At 41.0% G+C, this 26,763-nt stretch overlaps 2 protein-coding genes across 2 annotated transcripts in view; one reads left to right on the top strand and one right to left on the bottom strand.

Moving 5' to 3' along the window:
• The window catches only part of SCD5 (stearoyl-CoA desaturase 5), a 67,216-nt gene extending 42,669 nt beyond the window's left edge, over window positions 1-24,547 (bottom strand). The window contains exon 1 of the mRNA XM_069092455.1: window positions 23,929-24,547. Coding sequence (XP_068948556.1) covers window positions 23,929-24,169 — 241 coding nt within the window. The 5' untranslated portion in view covers window positions 24,170-24,547. The remainder of the gene's footprint in view (window positions 1-23,928) is intronic.
• COPS4 (COP9 signalosome subunit 4) overlaps window positions 1-26,763 on the top strand; it is a 314,835-nt gene that overhangs the window by 44,007 nt on the left and 244,065 nt on the right. The gene's annotated exons all lie outside the window — the stretch shown is intronic.

Raw genomic sequence — 26,763 nt, 5'->3', positions numbered from 1 at the left:
GTTAGAGGACAGGGGTCAGTTGGCCTCCCAAAGACATTCCAGGTCAGGACATTGCTGTGATCTTCTATCCTTCTCCCAAGGTATCCCAAGTCAGAGAGCTTCTGTGGACTCCTGGCTTATTTTCCTGTATTTGTGCAGACTTCCCTAAAAACACCTTTCTTATAGAGTCTTTGGTTTCTATGGGTCTTTTTGTGCAATTCTAGACTCAGTGGAAGAATTTTCCAATGTTCCTTAATAATTATTCAATCTGGTGCCCTATTTAAATCATTGCTGAAGTATGTGTGGGAGAATTGGGCTCCAGTATAATCTTTCATGCTACCATTTTAACCAGAAGTTCCTTCCATCTCTTTTCAATGGCAGTGTGAATATGTTTGTAAGGAATTATTATTCCTTATCAATATACTCTTTGCCCCAAGTTCTGAGGGGAAAACCCACTCATAGTGATGATGTCCCAGAATCACTTTGAAATAAAAGAGGAGCAGGAGAAAATAACTTCATTGTGTCCATTCCTAGATTCATTGCTCACCATCACTGACCAGCAATTTGAATGGAGACTTGTAAAATTGTGATGATACTGGGGAAACTGCTGAGTTTGGACACTGGCACAGACCATATAAGAATCATTGACAACAAATTTAGTGTCCGTGGATGACCTGGAAGCTAAGGATATATTGTTTCTGGGCTATGATAGGTCTGTTCCGAAAAGTTGCACTACAAACTCAAGCAGAGTGCCCTGACTGGCTAAAGGAACTGGATGGGTCTTCCATTTTTCCAGGTCTCTTCAATGCTGATCTATTACAGACTGTTCATATGAAAGAGCATCTTCTTACTTAGTGTGAGTAAAAAAAAAGACAAAAACAAAAACCAGTCTGAGTTATATATTATCCCAGTAGAACCTCATCTCACTTTTAATTTTGCAAATTGAATAAGAATTAGCTTCTCCAGTTAATTATAATGATGTAAGAAATTTAAGTCTATAGCAACATTTAATTCTTTAGTACAGGAAGACAAGGAAACCTCAATCTGCTTTCCTTAGTTAGCTCATCATCTAGTTTAGTAACAATAACTAATTTAGCATTTATATAGTACCTACTATTTGCTAGGCATTGAGTTAAGTGCTTTACAAATTTTAATCTCATTTGATCCTCACAACAGCAATAAGGCAGAGAGAAGTTAAGTGACTTGGACAGGGTCACACAGCTAATGAGTGTAAGAGGTTAGATTTGAACTCTGGTCTTCCTGACTCCAGGTCCAATTTCTCTAACCACTGTGTCTAGTTTAAGATAAAGATTGTGAAAATTGACTCTATCTTTGTATATGTCAGTGCCATAAGAATTTGTCGTTTGTATTTTAAAGTAAAATTTAGTTGTCAATTAAAAAATAAGTTTGTTTTTTTTAAGTTTGTTTAGTAAAGATAATGCTCCCTATCATTAAGTATTTAGTAAATATTTGCTTTTTTAAAAAATGAAAAGATTCCTTTATATATAAAATCCCTTATGTATATGTATATCCTGATGAAATATGCTGTGCAAACCTGTTGTGGACATTTCTCCTCCATCTCTCCCTGACTGAAGACGTTCAAGTACCATTCATTTAGGAACCTACTGTTGACACAGAGTCATGAAGGTAACTTGTACTGGAATCATATTTCAGGCTCATTTCTCCAAACAGAACCAGGAATGGGAACACTTACTCTCATAAATGTTAGAGGTGACAGAAACGTATTTCAGCGTAGTCACACTGAAAATCACTAAGGAAATAAAAAGTAAATCTTTTCGGTTCTTGAAGATAGCTTAGTGATTACTTAATGTAGCCCTTTCTTCTAGTATTCAAAGAAAAAGAGATTTCAGAGAAAGTAAGTGATTTGCTTAAGGTCACAGACATAATGGATAACACCATGGATTCAGAAACTCAGTCCTCCGACTCAATCCGTTCTCATTCCCCTGGGCTAGACGCCTAGCTTGTCCTCCCCTCTTACTTCAAGCACTGCTCATTTCGGTCTCCAGAGGGGACAAACACAACCTATACTACCAGATTTACCTTTTCTTTTCCTGGTGATTTTCAACATGACTACACAAAATACATCTTTGGCACCCTAACAGTTAGGAGAATAGGAGTGTCTCATTCCTGATTCTGTTTGGAGAAATGCCTGAAATATGACGCTGGTACAAAAAAGACCAGCCCTTCCTGACTAGTCAAATACTGATCCAGGGCGTGCCAAAGTGGAGTAGTCAAGGGAATCGAGGGAGGGCGTTCTCTTCCACTTTTTATTTTTTGCTTTTATTTATTTATTTATTTTGGAGGTCAATTGGGGTTAAGTAACTTGCCCAAGGTCACATAGCTAGGCTTTTGTGTGTGTGTGCGTGTTAAGTATCTGAGGCTGGATCCGAACTCAGGTCCTCCTGACTCCATGCCGGCACTCTACTCACTGCGCTACCTAGCCACCCCCTCTCTTCCTCTTTTTAAGTCCATTCCTACCTCCGATGTAGCTTCAGTGAAAGGTTTGTTAAGGACATTGTTCAAGTATAACACTCCATCTCCCAGCTTTGGGCACTGTCATTGGCTGCCTTCCAGGAACGAAACTATTTCCCTCCTCTTGGCTTTCCTGGTTTCCTTCAAGTCTCAGCTAAAGTCCTTCCTCCTGCAAAAAGCCCTTCCTTTAATCTTAATGCCTTCTGCCTGAGCTTGTCCCCAGGTTATCCCATATGTTTCTTGTCTGTACATCTTGTTTGCATGGTGTCTCCCCCATTAGATTGTAAAGTCCTTAAGGGCAGAGACTGTCCTTCTATTTCTTTGAATCCCCAGCATTCAGCATCGTGTCTGGCATGTAGTAGTGTTGAGCACAACCCCACCTTCCATTTCCCTAATTGATCTGTAAGCAGGCATTTTAGCACAACCCCACCTTCCATTCCTTTAACTGATCTGTAAGCAGGAATTTCAGCACAACTCCACCCTTCCCTCCCCTAATTGATCTGTGGTCGGGAGTTTCAGCCTAGGGTAAAATCCCTGCTCCATTCTTCCCCATCCCCTGCCCCCCCACCCCTAACCGGGTGTTCCCCATCTCCACCCATTCTGGGTTCCCTGTCCTTCAAGCCTAGGGAAAAACTTTCCCGGCTCAGGAAAATTCAAATATACACTGACCAATCACTGATTGTAATTTCAGTTTATGTAACCTGACTATTGTAATCTCTTTAAAAACCGGCATATTGTTCATGCCAATTCACTGTCTGATCTGGGTATGTGACCCCGGCAGTCCCTCGGTAATAAATCCACTTCCAATTTTAATCTCCAGGATCTTGTGTTTTTTATGCTCTATGGTAGGTGCTTGATAAATGAATGTTGATTTGACTGGGTGCCTATGACATGGCTCTCCCTGCATAAAGCAGAATTAACTTGGCTAGAGCATTTTTGGAGGTTGTTTCTGTGCAGGTCTTGGGCTGATAATTCACTCAAACCCGCTATTTCATTATGAGTTTCCTGGAGAGAAAAGACCAGAATAGCAAATATTCCTCCCCCTTTTTCTTCTTTTTTTTGGAGGTTAAGTGACTCTCCCAGGACCACACAGCTGAAGTTCATCCTTCCTCCTCTAAGGGGATCTAGGACAACAGGAAGGTGATGTCTTGATTTGCAAGTGAATTGGATTTAAGTGAGGCAGGGCTGGGCAAAGTCATCAGTCTCTCCCCCAGGGTCATCAAAGCCCTGTGGCAAGACTTAGGTCAGGACCATTGGCAATGGCCCTGACCGGTGTCACACAGCTAGCAAGTGTCTAAGGATAGATTTGGATTCAGGTCTTCCTGATTCCACAAGCTGCGCTCTATGCTGAGCTATCTAGCTGCCCCAAATATTCCCTTAAATGATGTGGGTACTTTCTTCCTCATCCTTGTGGAATTTCCTCCCTGCTACACTCCTTGGACTTCATCCTAACATGAGCATCCCCCAAGGAGACCTCACCACCAGTAAGTTCAACATTCTTCGAGGGCAACAACTTTGACCTTCACTCTTCATCACCACCCTCCTTAGCCTCTGCTCCTCTGATTGGAGGGTTGGAGGGCAGAGCAAAGCCTCATTTAAAGAGGCTTCCCCGGCCAGGACATCTTCATTTTCCCGCTCGCTGCAGACTTTGGACTAAACTCCGTCTTTGCCCTACACAAGGAACCTTCTCCCCCAGCCTTTGTCAGCTTCCTTTTGTGGGTTATTTTCATCCATTAGATTGTCTTTTTCTTATTTATGTCCCTTTATGTTTCTTATTTATGCACATATTAGGCACTTAATAAATGGTTGTTAACGACTCCTGTGGGAAGCTAGGTGACACGCTGTATAAAGTGCCTGATCTAGGAGTCAGGAAGACCTGAGTTCAAATTTATCCTCAGGTACTTACTAGCTATATGACCCTGGGCAAGTCACTTCACTCAGTTTGCCTCAGTTTCCTCATCTGTAAAACCAACTGGAAGAAGAAATGACAAACCACTCCAGGATCTTTGCCAAGAAAACCCCACATGGGGCCGCAAAGAATGGGACCTGACTAAAAGGATCCAACAACAACAAATGTTTACTGAGTAACTGGAAGCAGACTAAGACTTCACCTTCCCACACCCACTTTAAAAATTAGAGGAAAGCACTTAAAAATTACCTTTGGACTAATCAGAAAGAGAAACTTTATCAGTCTTTCTTTAACTTTCAATGTCAAAACAATACCTTGCTTCCGCATCTCCTTAGTAGCCCAGGAAGGACTCCTGATATGGAATAGTGATGAACCAGGACCACATGCCCTGGTTGGATCCACCTCAACTGAATTAGGGGTATTATCAGACCAAGAGGGGGAAGAGAAGTAGCTTTGATTACTTCGGCTAATGGAGGAATCTCTTAAATTCACCTGCAACTGGGCGGAAAGGACAATCCTGAATGGGAGAGGTCAAAGAGGGACTGCACAGTCCTAGGAAAATGATTCTCCTTTTGTCTATTGTCTGGGAATACTATAACTGTAACTCCAAAATGGCTTGGGTTAAAAAGATTTGCAGAATTGTGGGGCGGCTCAATGCAGTCTCTCTTTCCCTCTCCCTCTCTTTCTCTGTCTCTCTTTCTCTTTCCCTTATGCCTCTCCCCTCCTCCTCTCCTTTTCTGTCTCTCTGTCTCTCACAGCAGAAATATTGAGATTAGAATAATCAAAATTAATAAAAATTCTTTCTGGAAGACTTATCCCTAAAATTCAGAGTGTCAAATTTTCTTCCTTTCCATTAAATCCCCAACATTTCTGTTAGCTCCTCTGACATTTGCCAGTGATGTCTCTCCCCGCTTTGCTATCTCCTTGCCCCCATCCTTCCTGCATTGCCATAGGTTGTGTTGGTTTTTAACTTGTTGACACACTATCCTTTTTTTTTTTAACATTTCTGGAGTTTCCAGTGACTCCCCCACCTTTTGCCTCTCAAGGAGTGAGCACAGAGAAGCAAAACAAATTGACACTAGTGAAAATATAGGTCTCATTCCACACATTTTTGTATCAAAAGGGAGATCTCTTTTTGCTCCCAATTTGTTTTCGGTTTAGATCATGTGTCTAGAGCTGGAAGGGATCCTGGACACCATCTAGCCCAGGGGTGGGGAACCTGTGGCCTTGAGACCACACGTGGCCCTCTAGGTCCTCAAGCGTGGCCCTTTGACTGAATCCAAACTTCACAGACCTAATCCCCTAAATAAAAGGATTTGTTCTGTAAAACATGAATTATTCTGGTCCAACCCCCCATTTTACAGAAGAGGAAACTGAGGCTCAGAGGGGTTAAACAAGCACCAAACAGCAGCAGGAGGCATCAAACCCAAGTCCACCAACTCCAAATGCAACTGTCTTTCCACTTGGCCAAGATGAGTCGATCTAAATACGATAGCTTCTAACAAAGCATAATGATTGATAAGAAAGAATCCATCTAAGAAAAATGACCAGCAGGGTTATTTTGCTGATTCCATTTATAATCCATTATAGGAATATTTGGGCAGCTAGGTGGTGCAGTATAGAGTCCTGGGTCTGTATTCGAGAAGACTCAACTTCTTGAGTTCAAATCCAGCCTCAGGCACTTACTAGCTGTGTGACCCTGGGCAAGTTACTTAACCCCTGTTTGCCTCAATTTCCTCATCTATAGAATGAACCAGAGAGGGAAATTGCAAACCACTCCAGTATCTTTGCCAAGAAAATCCCAGATCGGACCACAAAGAGTTGAACATGACTGAAAACAACTCAACAAAAACACTGGAGTATTTGACATGCTTCCAGCTCCCTCTTCTACAGACCTGTTCCTCTAGATTCAGGGAGTTGATCCTGGCATCTGGGAGTCTGACCCTGCAGGTCCTTCCAGGCTAGAAAGGTTTCTAGCAAAAATTTAGCAATAGTTGGGTGCCTGCTGCCCCTGGACCTGGCCAATAAATTATCATTTCACGGCAGCCCTAGAAAGTGTCTGCTAAGATATAGAAGAAGCATTTCATTCTGCTTGGGAACATCTTTGTGGGACAAGTCTGCTCCGAGGCTAGACACACAGCACACCCAATCCATTAGGATGGGAGCCCCTCCGTGACAGAGCTGTTTGGTTTTGTCTTGCATTGTATCCCAGCACCCAGCACGAATGAGCACTTAATAGTCAATGAGCATTTATTAAGTGCCTACTATTTGCTAAGCACTGTTCTAAACACTGAGGAAACAAATACAAAAAAAAGAAAGGCAGCCCCTGCCTTCTAGGAGCTTACAGTCTACACAAAAGGAAGCTGAAAAGTGGGGATGGGGAGGTGCCTCTTGTGGGGACATGGTAGAGAAGTCAAAGAAGAGGAAATGATTGTTGACTGACTGAATGACCGCTCCCTTCATGATTTTTGGAATCAGATAATGTGGGAATTGGTCTTGCTTGAGAATGTATATTCGTTACAAGGGCTTTAGTCTTTTTTCTTTTCTTTTCCAATGGTGGATGAAGGGAGATATGGATAGAATAGAAAAAAAAATAATAGAAATAGATTTTAAAATGGATATTAAAATTGTTTTTAACATGTAACCAATGTTAAAAATTATTTTAACTGTTAAATAAAATGAAAAATAAATTTTAAAAAAAGAATAGGAATAGAGATAAAAGATAAAAGAGGACCATCGAGTTATCTTTTTTTTTAAATGCAGGGAAAAAAGCAGAAGGAAGGCCTGAAAGAAATACAGACAATATGGGTAACTATGAAAGCTTCAGCTTCAATATATATGTGTGTGTATTATATACTTATATATATATCATATACATATACACACAGACATACACATACATAAATACACACATAAAATATATAATACATACACATATATTCGATATTATACATATATACATATTTAGAGTAGCTAGACAATCAGAAAGCAACACAACCAAGATGTTTGACCAACCATAAAAGGCACCCCTCCCCTATTACCTAATCCCTTAACAAACCCCTCCTGCCTTTTTAATATTAATCATATTCCTATATTTTATGTAAATTTTAATTGTGTAATCAGCATAATATGTTCTACAAAATGGTCCATCTTACCTTACTGAAACTGCTATTCCCTCTAAGGAACTTAACCACTCATCAGAGTGTTAAACCTCAAAACCACAATAAATCTCTCTAACAGACTTGGAGTCAGCCTGAATCTTTGAAATTCTTTGACATGTCCCACTACATCACAACCTGACCTCATTAGAAGCAACTATGTTTGGAATCAGGAACACCTGAGTTCAGTTCCAGTCTCAGATACTTATTAACTGTATGACTCTGGGCAAGTCACTTAACCTGGTTCTGCCTCAGTTTCCTCATCTGTAAAATGGAGATAAAAATAGCACCTACCTCCCAAGGTTGTTGTGAGAATCAAATGAAATTTTATGTGTAAAGTGCCCAGTACTTGGCACATAAGTGTCTAACTAATGTTTGTTCCCTTCCCCCTTTTTATTTGCCCAAGGTCACACAAATTAGTCCATGGCAAAGCCTAGACCAGAATCCAGGTTGCCTGATACCCTGTCATCAAATTACTTTATATGGATGAGACCTTACAAGTCACCTAGGGCAATTCACTTATTTTCAAGATGAGGACCTGAAGCCCATAAAGTTTAAGTGACTTGTTCAATGTGATAGCCTGGACTTCGATTTAGGTCTAGTGATTCCAAGATCAGTGATCTTTCCACTGATGCATGATACAGTTTCCATTTTATTTCACCTTTTATTGTCTCCTCTGAAACTTTAACTCCCCTCCCCCTCCCTTAGAAAGGAAGAAGTAGGGGGGGCCAGGTGGCTCAGCAAGTAAGAGCACCGGCTCCAGTGTCAGGATGACCTGGAGATCGAATCCCGGGCTCAGACACTTAGCACCCACCTAGAAACACCGGCCGCAGTGTAGGGATGACCTGGGGATCAAATACTTATCAAATGGGGATTAGCACCACACCCAGAAATAACTGGCCCGGTAACCTTGAGCAAGTTACTTAACCCCAATTGCTTTAAAAAAAAAAAAAAAGGAAGAAGTAGGAACTTAGTGGTCAGTCTGGTTATGTCAGTAGATCAATCATTCTAGGGCAGGGTTAAATTGAAGATCATGGGTCTATTTAATGGCTAAGAAGAGGAATGCTGGGGGATTTCCATTGTGACCAACAGCAGGACATCTCTAGTATCTACATGTCCTCGGCAACACCAAAGGTTGCTACATTTGTAAAACTGAGTCAAAGATGACCACTACAAATTAGCCCTCACTGATAGCCACGAAATCTCATAAACAACAAAAAATGTCACATAGATCCATCTCACTATAATGGGAGCTACTCTGGAATTATTTTAGAGTCCCATTTTCTATATCTAAAATTTTAATTTCATGAAGCATCTTCTGTCTTGGCTCACCCCAGCAAAAAAATTGGATCATAAACTATTTGTAGACAAGGAAAGCCCCTCAAATACCATTAGTACTTCAGTAAGGTATGCCAACTGAGAAAAGAAGGATGAAAGATCACTTCAAAATACTAGACATAAAATTAATTTTACAGAAGAAAACACCTTTCAGGATGATTTAGGACATTTAGAGGAGTTGGGCTAATTTAATCAAGAGTAGAAGGAAAGGGGTTAACTCAAGTATTGAGATCATTTACCTCTAAGCCAGGGATTCAAAATCTTTTTTAAAAATTAAAATTTATTCTATTTTCATTAAATACTGACTTTTCTCTCTCCCACTGAGAAAGCAAAAAAACCCAAAATAGCGGTTTTTGTAAACTTTGTATGATTTTGTATAATCAAGCAAAACGAATGTTGTACTTGTCATTCTTGTTTTGTGCTATGGACCTCTTTGTCTAGTGAAGCCATAATGTTTTTTCCTTAATAATATTTTTAATTGCATGTAAAGATAGTATTCAACATTCATTTTTATAAAATTCTCAATTCCAAATTTTTCTCTCTCCTTCCCTCCTCTCCCCTCTCCCCGAGGCAGCAAGTGATCTGATACAGGTTATACATGTACAATCATGTTAAATATATTTCCACATTAGTCATGTTGTGAAAGAAGAATCAGAAGAAAAGGGGAAGGGGCAGCTAGGTGGTGCAGTGAATAGAGCACCGGCCCGGGAGTCAGGAGGACCTGGGTTTGGATCTGGCCTTAGACACTTAATACAAAAAATAGTCGTGTGACCTTGGGCAAGTCACTTAACCCCAACTGCCCTCCCCCCCAAAAAAAGCAAAAAAAAAAAGAAAAGGGGAAGATGGGATTTTTAAAAATTCATAATCAAAGGAAATCACAAATTTCAGTTAGAGGCTAGTGAAAATAAAGATTCCATTGTTTTCCCATCCCAGTTCACTTAAACCCCTGAAATCTGTCTGTAGCCCCCAGGTCAAGAACTCCTTCTCTAACTTGAAAGAGAAGGAAAGGGAATGGAAGGAAAAAAGCATTTATTAAGTGTCTTCTGTTTACCAGGCACCATGCTCAATGCTTTACAAATATTGCCTCATTTGAGCTTCACAACCACTCTGAGGGCAGTGTTATTATTATCCCCATTTTTCTATTAAGGAAAATGGGGCAGGTAAAGGGATGAAAGACCCTAGAAGACCAATGACAGTCTCTACAACTTCCCCAACACCATTCCTTGTTACTTTTTTTTCTTTTTGGAGGGCAGGGTAATTGGGGTTAAGTGACTTATCCAAGGTCACATGGCTAGTAAGTGTTATGTTAAGTGTCTGAGGCTGAATTTGAACTCAGGTCCTCCTGATTCCAGGACTAGTGCTCTATTCACTGTGCCACCTACCCACCCCCTTGTTGCTTTTTCCATCAAACAAATCTTCACTTAAAGATTTGCATAATAGTCATCATATGTCAGTCTCTGGTATATTTTTAAATCCCTTCTTCTCAAGTCCCAAAGCCAAGAAGTATTTAGATCTCATTCCTTCATTTTTATTCAATAAACACTGATTAGATCTAAACAGCAAAGAATCTAAGTCCAGCCAGGTTGAATGGGATGTAGATTATTCAGCAGGAACTAAGTGGTTTCTGTTGTTTTGGGAATTGGACTACAATGATAGTAATCCTAGTTTGGAGGCTGATGAAAGATGCTTTTATATTGAGATGAAAGACTGTAAGTGCCTCTTTCCTAGATAAAGGCCATACACTGTCACGTCCACTTTATTTTTTGTCTTTCATCAGTCTTCCATCAGAGAATCTAAGACAAATTATCTTAATACACTAAAACAGTCATTTAAACTTGAACTTATGTTCTTTAGATCCATGAAAACCAAGTTCCCATTATTATTTTGTTTCCTCCCCCAAATCCCTCTATTTTCTTTTAACTTTTCTAAGTTAGTCTTCAGTTGATTTTAATCCTTTCTTCAATGGCCCTTGAGTTAACATAATTTTTACTGTATTGTGGTCAGTAAAGGATGCATTTAATATATTGTTTTTCTATATTTGTTTGTGAGGATTTTATGTCTTAATACAAGGTTGTTTTTTTTTGTAAAGGCACCATGCACAGCTGAGAAAAATGTATACTCCTTTCCATTCCCATTCAGAAATCACCAGTGAGCTATTATAGCTACCTTTCTAAAATCCTGTTCAGTTCCTTAACATCTTTCTTGTTAAATTTTTGGTTACATTTGTCTGACTCTGAAAGGGGTACACTGAGGTACTTACAATTGTGGTTTTACTCTGTGTTTCTACCTATAACTTTTTTAGTTTTTCCTTTAAACCTTTATATGTTATCTCATCTGGTATGTATGTATGTTGGTATATGTATGTATATATGTATTGAAATCAACTCATTGTCTATGGTGCCTTTCAGCAAAATGTAGTTTCCCAGTTTGTTTCTTTTTATTAAGTCTTTTTGCTGTTACTTTATCTAGGATCACGATTTCTACCCCCTACTTTATTTTCAACTGAAGCATGATAAGTTTTACTTTCATTCCTCATTTTAACTCTATATTAATCTTAATGTTTTAAGTGTGTTCTTTGTAAACAACATTTTGTTGGGGTTTTTTTCTAGTTAGTTCTTCTATCCTCCTCTGTTTTGTGGGTGAATTTCTCATTCATATTTATACTTAAATGATTGCTAATTGTGTGCTATGTATATTTCTCCCTCTCCTTGCTCTTTGTCCTCTCAATCTTTCCTTTTAAACCCTCCTCATGATGCTTCCTCTGAGTTTAATATCTATTGTGATTATGACTAATCTGACTCTGAATTTATCCTCCATCTTAATCCCCTCTTTCCATTCTCCTTGTTTGTTCCTGTTTCCCTATTGTACATAATAATATATTTCTACACCACAGATCTGACCTACATTTCTTCTTACACTGATAGAAATGAGAAGCCTCAGAGGGCAGGTTATAGAACTCAGCAGAACAGCTGTGAGTATTTCACAAAGCAGAGCTAATACATACATACCCTACCCTACCCATGGCATCAGTGGGGAAGTGCCCGGCACAGGCCATTTATATCAATAGATTTCATGATTTACTCCTTTTCACAGAGGCAATGTATTACAGTGGGATGGGCTCTATGTTTAGTCAGAGGACCTAGGTTTCAATCCTAGTTTACTATGTCATCTTGAGGCAAGTCACTTAATCTCAGTTTTCTCAAAATCAATCAATAAATTAATAAACATTTATTAAGCACCTACTATGTGCTAGGCATTATACTAAATATCTGAGGTCTCTTCAGTTCCAAATCTATGGTTCTATGACAGAAAACAGTAAGAGCTTACTAAAATGCTTCATTTATTCATCTAGTGAAAGTCAAATCTAAAGGAACTACATAGGAAAAGCACTTATCATCACATTGTGTCCCCTCTCACCCTGCCCCAAATCACTAATTGCTGTGCTGCCTTTGTGAGGTCTCCTTTGCTGTAAAGCAGTATAGTCTAATTAGTTCACCCATTACAGATTGGATGGTTTTCCACTGATCACTTCTAGAGACTGTTTACACCTTAAAGTAGTAGTTTCAAAAGAAAGAGAACTTTGGGTTTAAACCTCCTTTGGGAAAGGGGCAGAGAAGTACTGAGCGCCTTTTACAAATATTATTTGACAAAGAAGGGAGAGCAGAAGAGAAAGTAGAGAGGAGAAGTCAGTGCTCCTTTGCCTGGACTGAAGTTCCCTAGCTCACCCCCCAGCCCTACCCCCAGCCACTGCTGTTCCAGTGGATGAAGATGGCGGCTTCCCTGGTGGAACAAGGCTCTGCCATCCACTCTCCTGTGTATCTGTACTGTAATACCAAGGAAAGGCTCCTGACTTCCTTCGAAGATCAGTCCTACAACCTCCCATGGTCAGCACCCCCCTACTATGCAATTCTAGTCACATAATCCTAGCTAAGAAGTCTCTTTAAGAGCCCACACTGCATCGCCCAGGATGCTTAGCTAGCTCCCAGATCCACCCCCCAGCAACTGGATTGACTTTTTTCAAAGGCACACCACATTAGCAAAGAATTACATTATAGAACTAGACAAAATAACAGAATTCATCTGGAGATCAAGAATCTCCAGGAAATCATGAGAGAAGTCACCAAGGAAAGGGACCTGGTGGCATCACATCACAAACTACACCATAAAACAATTATAATTTTTAAAATTTGATACTGGTTGAAAACTAGAAAAGACAATCCATGAAACAAGCTACATCCACAAGACCCCAAAGCAAACAAACAGCATCAGAGAGTTTGATAAATCCAAGGATTCCAACTATTGGGATAAGGACTCATTAGTCAACAAAAACTGCTGGGAGAACTGGCAAGCTGTTTGCCACAAATTATGCTTATACCAACATCTCTCACTACTAACTTTAGACCAAGTATCTCATACCACAATAAGATCCAAATGGATTCGTGACCTCAATATGAAAGGTGACATCACAAATAAATTAGTAGAGAATAGAAAGAGATACTTTTCACAACCATGAATAGGAGAAGAGCTCTTGACCAAAGGATCGAGATGGTCAGGGAATATTAAAATGGATGATGCTGATTAAATACAAGTGATGTTTTGTTCAAAGAAAATCAATGTGCTTGAAATTAGATAGTTGTTCAGTTGTTTTTTTAGTCGTATCTGACTCCTCGTGATCCCATTTGGTGTTTTCTTGGCAAAGATACTGGATTGACTTGCCATTTCCTTCTCCAGCTCATTTGACAGATGAGGAAACTGAGGCAAACAGAGTTGAGTGACTTGCCCAAGGTCACAGAGCTAGTTAGTGTCTGAGGCTGGATTTGACCTCAGGTCTTCCTGACTCCAGACCCAAGTTTCTATCCACTGTTATACCTGTTATACCTGTAAATTTAGAAGGGAAACTGTTAACTGAGAAAAAAGAATATTTGCAGAAATTTTCTCTGAGAAGGTTCTGATATCCAAGACATACAGGGAGATAATACAAAGATTTAAGAACAAGAACCATTATCCAATAGATAAATTGTCAAAAGATATGAATGGGCACTTCTCAAAGTAAGATCCTCTCAGGAGCCAGATGTTTCCAATGTGGTGACAATTACTTTCATCCAGTGATCAATGTCCTTTAATTAAGGAATTCCTTCATACCTTATAAAGGAGTAAAGAAGTATCCACTGGCCCATCAAAGTCTGAAAGGGGCACACCCATCTCAGGATCGAGCAGGTTAAGGTTTCATGATTTTTACAAGCCACTTGAATGAGATATTCCAAGTGTTACACTTTCATAATCTGCGAATGGACCACTCAAGGTGGCAATTTGAGGTCTGAAAAAGGCAAGATCTAAAATGGGCTTTGCTCCACACCCTACATAGAAAAAAAGACCCTCTTCCTTAATTATGCAGCTATCATATAGAGGAATGTGTATTTCATCCTCGTGGCAACAGGGAACCACTGAAACATCTTAAGCGAGGGAGTTACATAGTCAGATCTACACTTTAGGAATAGCCATTTGGCAGCTGTGCAGAGGATGGATTGGAGAAGTCTGGTGTGTTTAGTGATGACAGTCCCCTAAGATTCCCAGTCCCCCCATGGAAATAGATATTATATTATAAAGTAGGTATTCCTGAGAGACCTATAGACTAACATCACCCCCAAATGACCAGTTGCTAAGGTTCTTTCCTGATTTCTGGTTTGGAGGTAAGGAAGTCATAGGAAGTAGGAAGATCCTGGTACTAAAATAAGTGGGGGAAAAGAGTATATGGCAGGAGGAGAGTGGTGAGGGACAAGGAAGGGGTAGAAAAAGCATAGAAAGAAGAACCTGTAAGAGTTGAAGTCTTGCTTCCCAATGATGCCCTGGGTGGACCTCGTTCTTCCTCAGTCAGCATCAGCTTAACTAGGCAAGCTGAGGCTCCAAGGAATCCTGGCCATTCCATCAAGTCACCTGGTTATTTCCCCAAGGTCTATTCATGAAAATAAAATTAATTTTTCTAGCCTATGAATTAAACATTAGTGCTTCCTGCAGAGAATTTTTAGTTCTGTAGAAATATCCCTTTGATAGCAAAAGAAAAAAAAAGACTCCAGTACATGCTAAAATAAGCCTTCATAGCTAGAAGGGTCATGGGCGAAGCGAAACCTGTGATTTTTTTAAAGGAAGGAAGGGAGAGAAGAGTGAAGGAAGAGGGAAAGAAAGAAGGAAGGAAGGAGGGAGGGAGGAGGGAACAAGGAAATGAAGGAGGGAGGGAGATAAGACAGCTGCTGCCGATTCTCTAGTGCTCTGAAATATGCTTAGCATTCTACAAGGCAGAGATGAAAAAGGGGAACATTTCAAGCATAAGGGATAAAGATATAGAGGCTGAAGACTGAATCCTATGTACAGACAAGGGCAAATAAACCCCTGACTGGAGTGTAGGGGGTACAAGAGGGACTAATGTGTCTTGGAAAGATAGGTTGGAGCTGGTCTAAGAAGGGCTTAAAATAACAGATAAAGGAATTTGTATTTCATCCTCGTGGCAACAGGGAACCACAAAAACATCTTAAGCAAGGGAGTTACATAGTGAGATCTACACTTTAGGAATAGCCATTTGGCAGCTGTGTAGAGGATGGATTGGAGAAGTCTAGTGTGAGCAATCCCCTAAGTTTCCCAGTCCCCCCATGCAAGTTTGGATAGTCCTTCCTTGGAAGGTATTGAAAGTGCTCCCTCAGGAGAGTAGGGCTCAAGTCACTGGCATAACTTCCTAGTTACCTGGGTACAAAACATCTAGGAAAGGAGGGCTGGAGCTCTCCCTCTGGCTTGTAGATCACACAGGAAGGATGGGCTCAACTGAATCTTGAAGAATCTAGTATGAAACCTAGATTGCAATCCTGAGAGACTGAGAAGATAGTGGTACTCTCAATAGAAATATATTTTGGATATATTGAGTTTGAGATATCCACAGGACAACCAAGGGGAAATGTACAGCAGGAGTTTAGTAATGGAGCTCAAGAGGTAAGGGCTGTATATGTGGATATCATGTGGATATGGGAGTCATCTACATAGGGAGGATAATTGAACCCATGAGAAAGGACAAGGTCACCAAGAGAAAGTATGGAATGAATGGATGGATGGATAAATTAACTAATGAAAAATCATTTATTTACTACTTACTATATACTAAGTAATACTTACTATATACTGTGCTAAGCACTGTTACAAATAAAAGCAAGCAAGATAGTCACTATCCTCTATTATTCTTATTCTTCTATTAGAATGGAAACTTTCTTACATTGCCCCACCCCCAACTCTAGCTTGGAGAACAGTACTCAAACCATCACTACCATTATTGGTAAATAAATTCACTTTGACTTTGATGTCCAAAATAATTCCTCCCTGGTCACCAGTCCCCTATTTGTGCTGTCTTCCTCTATTAGAATATAGACTTTCTTACCTGTAAACTTTGATGACATCACCAAATGACATTTAATAACACTATTACATATGAGGCAAAAATTTCCTTTCTATGCATATGCCCTGGTCACATGCACTCAGCAGATGTTCCTTATTTGTGTTCAGTCTTCTCACTAATGGTATGTGTATTTGGGGGGTGATTGTGTCCCAGGTTTATGAGGAGAAATATACAAGTGCTATTTTTCTTATGCTATATCGTCAAATGTCTTTTCATTATGTGCTCTGACTGACTAGTAAAAGTAAACACTTTGGTGGGGGCTTATGAGTTATGAGTGAAAGGAGACTCATAGAATATATAGAACTTGGGATAGTTTGTCTGAGGGGGCCCAAGTGCAAGTGGACTGAGATGTTCTAATGCACCAGAATGGGAAGAAAGGGGGAAGGGTGATAGAAGTGACCAGTCATCTCTGAAATGGAAGAGAGCATAGACTTTGACCAATCACATTTTTTATCTGCTTTGCTCAATGAGAAAACCAAGATGAGAATTGTTCCTTCTCTGAAATTGGATGCATAGAAGATGAAAAGGGAAGGAAGTAAAAGGGAAAATAGAGGAGAGATTCTATTTTCTAGAGGCATATAACAAGGGGCATAAAATGGGAAGATTTTAAGAGGAAAGTTCATTTTAGTCTTAAAGTGGTTCATCTTTGGGGAGGAAGGACCAAAATTGAGAACATAAAAGATGAAGTGAAGAGAAAGTAGCGCTCCAGATTCTGACGATACTCAAAAATGCTCAGGATCAATTGAGTCTTTAGAGGAACACAAGGAAGAGATAGTGGATAAGAATTTTGAATCCTGGCTCTCACACTCATTTAGCTATGCCATGATGGAGTCTTTAAACTTCTGTTTCCTCATCTGTAAAATAGAAATGATAAGAAAATTTGCACTACTTGCCTCATGGGTTGTAGTGAAGAAAATACTCTGTAAAAAAGTTCCATGCTGCTGAGTCATTTCAGTCATGTTCAATTCTTCATGATCACATTTGAGATTTTCTCAGTGAAGATACTGGAGTGGTTTGCCATTTCCTTCTCCATCTCATTTTACAGATGAGGAAACTGAGGCAAACAGGGTTAAGGGACCTGCCCAGGGTCACACAGCTAGTGTCTGAGGCCAAATTTGAACTCATGACGATGAGTCTTTCTGATTCCAAGCCCAGCACTCTATGCACTATGGCGCCACTTAGCTGCTCCAAAAAAGTTCTATGGGACTTAAGAATTGTTGGTATTAACCACTTCTTTCCAAAGAGAGTCTAGTGAGGACCTCATGCCTGGGATGCATACCCTGACCTCCATCTCTTGGATTCTCTCAAACACTTCCTTCTACATAATGCCTTTCTTTGTCCTATCTCCCCCAAGCCTTTTCCCCTCCAGATTATTCTGTGTATATTTTGTGTACATATTTTGTATATAGAGACTCATCTGTATACTTGTTTCCCTTGATGAAATGTAAACTCCTTGTTTCTTTTGGTCTGTATCTCCGGGTTCCAAGCACAGGACTGCCATGCAATAGTCAGCTTGTCAAATAATTGTTTGAGTTTTTCTGAGACTCAGGTGAGAACCTTCCATTACCCAAACCAGTCACTGTCAAGGAGAATGAGCAATGAAGCCACATTTTTCAATCAATGCCTATTATTAAGTATACTGTGTGAAATGCACCGTGACGAGGAATGCACAGAAATAATTGTCAGGCACTTGCCTTCCATTAAAGGAGGCCACCTGTACAACATAATGATAACCAACGTTGTGCCGATAAATATTTAAAAGCTAACTCTCGGGGGGGGGGGGGATACACATGCTATACACTTTAAATTTTAATCCAAATTGTTAACATTTTCTTCATCGTTTTCTTGAGACTAGACAATCAACAAAACGTCAAGCCCAAATTTGGACCATTTGCTGATTTCTGGGGTGTAAATTTTCATTCATCCCCAAAATTTAACAATTGGCTCCCTTCACCCTCTTTGAGCTGCTTCTAGCACATCCCTGAATAACTCAAAATAAGGTGATTGTATGAGAGGTGTAAGCAAAGGGCTATGAAACTTCTAAGAAAGGAGGTGATATTTGAATTAAGCCATGAATGATGTAAAACCCATACCTCAAAGCCCATTTGTATGGGACTCTCCTCATTGGTAGAAGCTGATTACTCAACACTACACACTGACATAAAAGGTGGGGTTGGTGGGAGCCTAGGAGTCTTCTGGCTTCCAATTTCAATAAAGAAAATAGGTGGTTTGAAACTCTTCAGGTTTCTGAAGGGAGAGAAAGATTCTGGAAAGAAGCCAACATGTAAAGGTGCTGGCATCTCCATGACATCCAGATCTGCTACACTAGAGATTTTGGGGAATTTCCCCTTGAGTGAGATCTTCCTTGAGTCTTGGTTGAACTAAGATACCTGACTCCCAATAGGAGAGCTCATTTACTGTCTTGCATGCTTTGTATTCTTATCTACACCCCTCGTCTGATCTCTGAGTTATCAGCTTGCATAGATGCTTTTATTTGCTATTTTGTAAGTGTATTCTTTGCAGAACTGGCATTCAGTGGGAAAGGAGTCAAATACAGCTTGATATACAGCTTCTTGAGGCACTCCTCCATTAAGAGATAGCAATCAGGAGCCTAGCTTGAAGCTAAACGTTATTTCCCCTTGACTATAAATGTTTAAGGGAAAGAGTGATATAATTCTAGCCCAATACCCTTTCTCTGAGAAGATCAGGGTAGCTGATCTCTGGTCCCATGATCCTACTTCACCTCCTGGCAAGAATCAAAATATACCTTAGAGATGGATGAATGGAGAAGCCATAGCTAGACAGACTTGTGGTAATACACAAAGCCTACGTGGGAAAAATATACCACACCCCCTTATAAATGGGTAGGATTTCAACTGATATACATACTGGATCATAGAAGTTGAGGGTAGGAGTGGGTGGGGGGAGATTTCAGGCATATGGAATGGGGCAAAAGCCCCAAAATAGGAAATCATGGAAGCTGTTCATGGAACAGTAAATGATCTAATATACTCTCTTGACAGAGAATAATAAAATACAACTTTATAGAGATAGGTGGGAAACAGATTTTAGAGAATCTTAAAATGGCAGGCATAGCAATTTGGATTTTATTGAATAGACAGTGGGGATCCATTAATAAACTTTGAACATTACCAGATCCATAAGATTAATCTGACAGGATGGACCTTGCCTATAGGTAAAAGAATCAACTGTCCTATGGACATGCCTAATGGATTCCTCATAAAGAAAGATCTAGAGTGAGGGATAGATGTTAGGTGTTTGACATAGGAATAGTTTAGTTTTGCTAGGTTTCCAGGAAGAGAAATTATGGAGCCAGTACCTGGAGGGGTTGGGAAAATGGAGAAAAAGAAGAGAGATAAGGTTTCATCAAGTCATTATATTCTTGGAGAGATCCCTTAATGTGTGCAGTGGTTTAATTTTTTTTTTATGGAAGAAGGAAAGGAAAGGGAAAGGAAGGGAAGGGAAATGAAAGTCTAGTGTTCAGTGCATGGTTTGTCTGTACCCACTGTGCCAGGAGTAGAGTATTCTATTTATACAAACATATAATAATGTCACAATAATGATACTTCTCGGCCTTAAAAATAACTATTTATTTAACAATAAGGCAAAAGAAAGAATCATTTCAAAGGTACTCACATATCAAAGAGAATGCAGCAATAACAAAATGTCAGAATTCATACATAAGCCTAGATTACACTCTCCCACCAATGCACCCCACAGTGCACTGGGGAAGAGAAGGAGCACACACATCCAGGGACCTGGCAGTGAAACACGTGAGGGAGGAAAACCATATCCTGGGGGCTCAGAACTTCCAGCTCTGGGCTACAGGCTTTGATCCAACTGAGGAACATCTGCACCACGCAAGCGCTTCTCTGCTAACTGCTTGTCTGTAGTGGATTGCTGCTCTACAGCTGCCCAAATCTCTCCTACACGCCAAAAGAGCTTTTGGAAGCTCTATCAATTTGCAATTATCCTTAAAGGGTGTTTAGAAAGTGTCACCACTTAATTTGAAAAGCATTTCCCTTTAAACCAGAGAATAGGAAGGGGGGGGGGGCAAAGGAAAGGACCAAAGAAGGCCACCATCAGCTTACTCATTGTGAGAAGCAGGTCAGAGTAACAATCCTTTAAGAATGAAATTTTGCTGCCATTCTTCCTACCTTGCCACAAAAGGGTGTGATGCTTCTTCTGAGCTGACCCTTCAGCAGTGAGTGACCTAGGTGGTGTTGGTAGTAATGAAATATTGTTGGATTTGGAGTCAGTGGATCTGGATTCAAATCCTAGCTTTCCTGTTCACTACCTATGTAATCTCAGTATCCCCATCTGTAAAATGGAAAGGATTAGACCTGTAAGGTCCATTCCAGCTGTGATCCTGTGCTCCCATGACCTCCTAAACTAATCTATTCTATGCCTGGTTTGATGCCTTGGTTATAATTGCAGGCATCACATTTTAGAAAGGACATGGATAAGGAGGAGTGTCCAGAGGAAGGTAACAGGGCAGCAGAGGGCCTCTAATTAATGCCATTAAAGGCCTATTTGAAGGAACTGAGGATGTCTAATCTAGAAAAGAAAAGGTGTAGAAGAGCTGTGTTCCAAGCAAGGCTGTCTTGTGGAAGAAGGATCAGGCTTGCTGAGTTTGGCCCCAGAGAGTAGAGCTGGGGGCAATGAGTGGAGAGCCCAAAGAGACAGATCTAGGCTTGGTGGAAAGGAAAAGCTTCCTACCAATTAAAGCTGTGCAAAAAATCAAGTAGTGCTTTCCCCATCTCTGGAAGATTTCAAACCAAAATTGGAATTCTAATTGTGAGGGGCATGGCGGCAGGAATCCATTTGTGGGCGTGGTTAGGTTATTCATCTTCAGAATCTTTGCAGTTTTGAAATTCTACCATTTGGTGATTCTGCAAGGTCGGAGAAGGAATTAGCCTCAGTAGACTTTTTGGACGGCTAGGTCCCAGAAATGATGGCCCCTTTGACCCATGTGCCATACAATCACCACACAGAGGAAGGTGCAATTAATTCTCTGGGGCATTTCCCCAGCACAAGAGAAGGGTCTTCCAGAATAGGTCTTTCAGAACAAATATCCCCCAACCTCAGCACAAGCCAGCTCTATAAGATTCACCCAACTTAGGACCCCAAGTTTGTGCCAGGAAAGACAGCTTTTCAGTGGGACATGCTATATGAATTTGAATAGCATGGTCCATAGGATGAGAAGTCCTATATAACTATAAGATAAGATTAAGTATTCACTTCTATCTGCTTTTTTCTCTAGCATTGTTGCCAAAAGAATAAAGCCCTAGAGACAGGTATGGTCTGATGTACAACTCACAAGTAAGTTGTCTAAAATGACCATATTCTGCAGCTTAGCTTAAAGGAAGCCGGCTAAGGATACCCTTGGTTTGTTTTTAGCCTGTAAGAGTTTCAGTGCCCTGAGAACATGCTGTATTTTCTACAGCTTCTCATTTAGAAGTGAGAAGAGAGGGAGACAGACAGACACAGACACACATACACACACACACACACACACAGAGCAATGGGGAGAGAAAAAGACGGAGACAAGCAGAGAAAAAGGGATAGGGAAACAGACAGAGACAGAGGTCACCAGGACACATTTACAGCAACCTGAGAGAAGAGACTGTCAAGGAAAGAACACAGAAGCCTTGCATGAATCCCAAGGCAAGGTGTCCTGACTGCCACTGATCCTTAAAAACAACAAAAATCCTCCACCCTTCCCATTCATCTCCAAATCAAATACAAGCCCTTCTCTACAGATCATGAGTGTTCTCATCATGTATATTTTAAAATTGTGTTTTCCTTATTTTCCAATGAGGGGGGAGGGGAAAAGAAAAAAGACAAAGAGAAACAGAGAGAGGGAGAAAGAGACAAAGAGAAACAGAAAAAGACGCAGAGACAGAATGGATCTCTGTTCAATGAAAAAATAAAATTTAATTTTAAAAAGAGAATAAGAAAAAATTGCTCCTTTTAGAAATGGAGGAATGCCATTTCTGCCATTTCCCCTCTCTATCCCCACCCCCATTCCACATAAGACTATCTAGAATTTGCCAATTAAACACTATTAAGCTATAATTCAAGACATTTAATAGACTAGTTAGGAAAAAAAATATATTTTCTCTCCTTTCCCTCTCGGGTTTTTTTTTTTTTTTTGAGGGGGGTGGGAGATTGGAAGGTTCTTCATAGAGGTTGATCACTCACTCCTTTATAGATTATAAAAAACAAGCTTTCGTTACCTAGTTTAATTCCCCAGCTGAAGAAGGGATCCGTAGCTATTGCTTTTGTCTTGGATGTTTTGGAAAATCTTATCAACAGTACAGGGAAAAACAGGCTTTCTAAGGTTTATATAGCACTCCAAGGAGGAGGTCAGAGGTTGAAATAGAGCAGGAACAAAAATCCCAAGAGGGTTCCGGAACCTTAGCATCTCCTACCTCTGGCACTCAGTTCCATTGTTGAGAGGTGGGTGGGGAAGACAGCCACAGGTGTCTATCTAGGGAATTGCCCTGTCTGGGTCCAAGAGTGGGGAGCATGTACATCATAAATGCATTGTATTCTGGGGCTTTGAATAAGCTTTTTGTGGGGATGGGTTTTCAGAAAAAAAAAAAGAACAACTCCAGGGGCTAGAATTGCAAGCAAATAGCAAGTGGGAAGACAGGAATTGGGGGTGATAGTGTAGGAATGGAGGGAATGAAATAGTAGAGGGAGACAGGCAAGGAGGTCGGGAGGAAGAAGGATGATGCATAAATATATTGGTATGTATGACAGCCAAGGCTCAGTTTTGTTCTAAATGAGCTCCTCCTCCCTCCATCCCCTCCAGATATACACATACTACAGTCCTCTTCCTCATTAAGTATACAGTGTGAATATCTTTGCTGTCAGGAGGAAGCTGAAATGCTGATCCACCAAACCCGAGAGAATGAGAGCTGAAGCCAGGGCCCAGAGACACCCACCCCCCAAAAAAGAGAGACACAAACAATACTCCCCCCTGAAAAGCCCTAGAAATCCTGCATTGAAGCACAAGGACGCCTCACTTCCTTCACCACTTAGTTCAAAACATGCAAGGGACCCCTGAGACTCTCATCCCAGCCTGCCAGGAAACTAGAAAACAGGATTAGTCAGACAGAAGGAGAATTTAGAATTACCTGGAAGGAAATAACTGTCTTGTCCCAGGAGACAAGCTACAATTCAAGGCAATTAAGGGTGCCACCAGGGAACCATGTAGGAAAATTTCTCTTGTTGAACTGGATTCTGGGTGGGGAAAGGGGGGAGCACAACTGGGGGTGAGGCTCAACAATCCCTAGTTTTTGTGCATCAAAAAGGAAAATACTGAATTGTTTTTCACATTAGGAAACCATCTTTCAAACCCTAAGGTTAGGAAGTGCTGAATGAAAAGGAAAGGGATCAGTGTCTTAATTGACTAACATTTATTACTTGGTATTAGTGTTTACTATGTTAGGCATTGGGTTACAAAGAACACACACACACACACACACACACACACACACACACAAAACCGGTCCCTGCCCTCAAGGAACTTAGACACTATGGAGAGAGGTCAAGTACATATATGGAGAAGGCAAGCAGGCACTTACCCCAGAGCAGAGTGAGCAGCTGGGCCTTAGGAATGAGGGTGAGGGAATACAGGGCCCCGAAGTGAAGCAGAGACATGAGGACGACATTCCTCCAAACTATAACCTGTCGGGCTGGCCCCTTTGCACTGTCCCCCTCCTGGACTCCTTCCTGGGCTGCGCTTTCTGTGGGGCTTTCTGCGCTCTCCTTAAGAAAGGTAGCCTCCTCTCGAGCCAGCCCGCAGCTAGCCCCGGGCCCGGGCATGCTTGGAGGCAGCAGCTCCAGTGACTCCCTCTGGCCTCTTGGGTGGGCTTTTGGCTTTTGGTTTCTGGTTCAAATAGCAATGGCCATTTCGGGACGCCCAGGCTTGTCTTTCTCTGTTGTATTATCTTTAGATGCGGAGGGGAAAAGGGAGGGAGATTGCCTACAAATACAAATCTTGGAGTTCAGCATCTGTTGCTAGCCTCCCACCCTCGCTGCTGCTGCTGCTGCTGCTGCTGCTGCTGCTGCTGGGTCAAAGCTGAAATCCGAACAATAGCAGAGAAACCCGGCGAGAGTGGAAGGGAGGGGAGGCAGGTGGGGATTGGAAAGGGAGGGAGTTGTGGGAAGGGAGAAAAGAGAGAGGAGAGGAGAGGGAGGGAGGAAGGAGAGGGAGGGAGGGAGTGAACACTAAAAAGAAAGACCTACATAGCTGGGCCAATCAGGATGCCATGTGATGCTCTTAAAGAGAAAGCAATTTGGTCTCATCACTGTGCACAGCTCCCTGAAAGGCAGAGGCAAGAGCTTAGCCTGTGTCCCTATGACACTCCCATCACACCTTCAGTTGCCTTCAACACCTAAGGCCATTAGGAACAATAGAATGGCTTCGGGTCAAGAGGCTGGAGAGCAGCAAACAGTAGATCTCTCTCTCTCTCTCTCTCTCTCTCTCTCTCTCTCTCTCTCTCTCTCACACACACACACACACACACACACACACACACACACCTGTCACTGACTGGTTGGTGGCTTTGTTGAGCATCTTATCACATGCTTTAAATGTGATATGTCTATGAGAAGATTATAGCTCTAGACCTAGAAGGGCCCCTAGTAGCTGCCTAATTCAATCCCCTCACTTTACAAACAAGGAAACTGGTACCCAGAGAGGAGAGGTTCCTTGCTCAGGTTGAGCCAGGATTTGCAAGCAGGACCTCTGACTCCAAATCCAACCCCTCTGACACTGCGTTACTCTATAGTCGCTATAGCAGCTATAGGTGTAATGTGAGTTTCATAAGCTAAGAACTGGAAAGAGTCAGGTCAAAGGTTTTGTTCAACTGTTTCAGCCGTATCCTACTCTTCATGACCCCATTTGGGGTTTTTTTGGCAAAGATACTGGAGTGGTTTGAAATTTCCTTTTCCAGTTAATTTTACAGATGAGGAAACCGAGGCAAACAAAGTTAAGTGACTCACTCAGGGTCACAAAGCTAGTAAGTGTTTGAGGCCAGATTTGAACTCAGGAAGATGAGTCTTCCAACTCCAAGTCCTTCACTCTGTCCACTGCTCCACCTAACCACCCTCAGGGTCAGAGAACCTAGGTTCAAACTTCACCATTGACTCTTATTACCTCCCCTGGACCTCATTTTTTTTTTGTAGCTGAGTATAGTAACTGTCCACTATACAGTTTGTGTCTGTAAAATGAAGGGACTGTTCTCAATATTTTCTAGGTCTTGGAAACTAGATCCAGGAGAGATAATTTGAAAATTATTGGACTACCTGAAAGCCATAATCAAAGTAAGAACCTAGAAATCATCCTCCAGGAAGTTCTCAAAGAAAATTGCCCTGATGTTTTAGAACCAGATGGCAAAATAGAGGTTGAAAGAATCCACTGATCACCTCCTGAAAAAGATCCCAAAAAGAAAACTCCTAGGAATATTATAGCCAGGTTCTGGAATTCCCAGATTAAGGAGAGAATATTACAAGCAGCCAGGAAGAAACAATTTGAATATTGTGGAAACACAATCAGGATAACCCAGGATCTGACAGCTTCTACACTGAGAGATTGAAGGGCTTGGAATATGATATTCTGGAGGTCAAAGGAGTTGGGATTAAAACCAAGAAAAAACCTGCCAAACAAAACTAAGTATCATGTTTTCAGTGGAAAATATGGTCATTCAGTGGAATAGAGGACTTTCAAGCATTCTTGATGAAAAAACCAGAGTTGAATAGAAAATTTGACATTCAGATACAAGAAGCAAGAGAAGCATGAGAAGGTAAACAGGGAAAAGAAATCATAAGGAACTTATCAAAGTTGAACTATTAACATTCCTACATGGAAAAACAATAATTGTAACTTATGGAACCTTTCTCAGTAGTTGAAGGGAATAGAAATATGTGTGTGTGTGTTTGTGTGTCTATATACGAGGGTATATGGGCATATGAATACATATGTGAATGTGTGTATATATGTCTACAGGTATACATAGATAGAGGGCACAGGACCAACTTAACAGGAAGGGATGATACTTAAAAGGTGAAATTAAGAGGTGAGAGAGGAATATAATGAGAGGAGATGGGGAGAGACAGAATGGGGTAAACTATCTCATATAGAAGAGGCAAGGGAAAATGGTTACAATGGAGGGGAAGAATAGAAAGGCAAAAGGGAATGGGTCAACCTTATTCCCACTGAATTTGGCTTGAGGAGGGAATGAAATACACACTAAATAGGGTATCAAACCCTCCAGGAGAGTGGGGGGGGGAGGAGAGGGGGGGGGAGTAGAAGGGGGGGGTAGGGTGGGGGGGTGGAAGTTGGGAGCACCCACTTTTGAAAAGGGACAGGATCAAAGTAGAGAATAGAACAAGTGGGAGGTGGGATGGGAGGGAGG

This window comes from Petaurus breviceps, unplaced genomic scaffold (genome assembly GCF_028583685.1).
Source record: "Petaurus breviceps papuanus isolate PSGF00001 unplaced genomic scaffold, PetGlider_PUasm1.0 126, whole genome shotgun sequence".
Taxonomy (NCBI): Eukaryota; Metazoa; Chordata; class Mammalia; order Diprotodontia; family Petauridae; genus Petaurus; species Petaurus breviceps.
The sequence above is the reverse complement of the archived record's forward strand: the minus strand, read 5'-3'. Positions and strand labels throughout refer to the sequence as shown.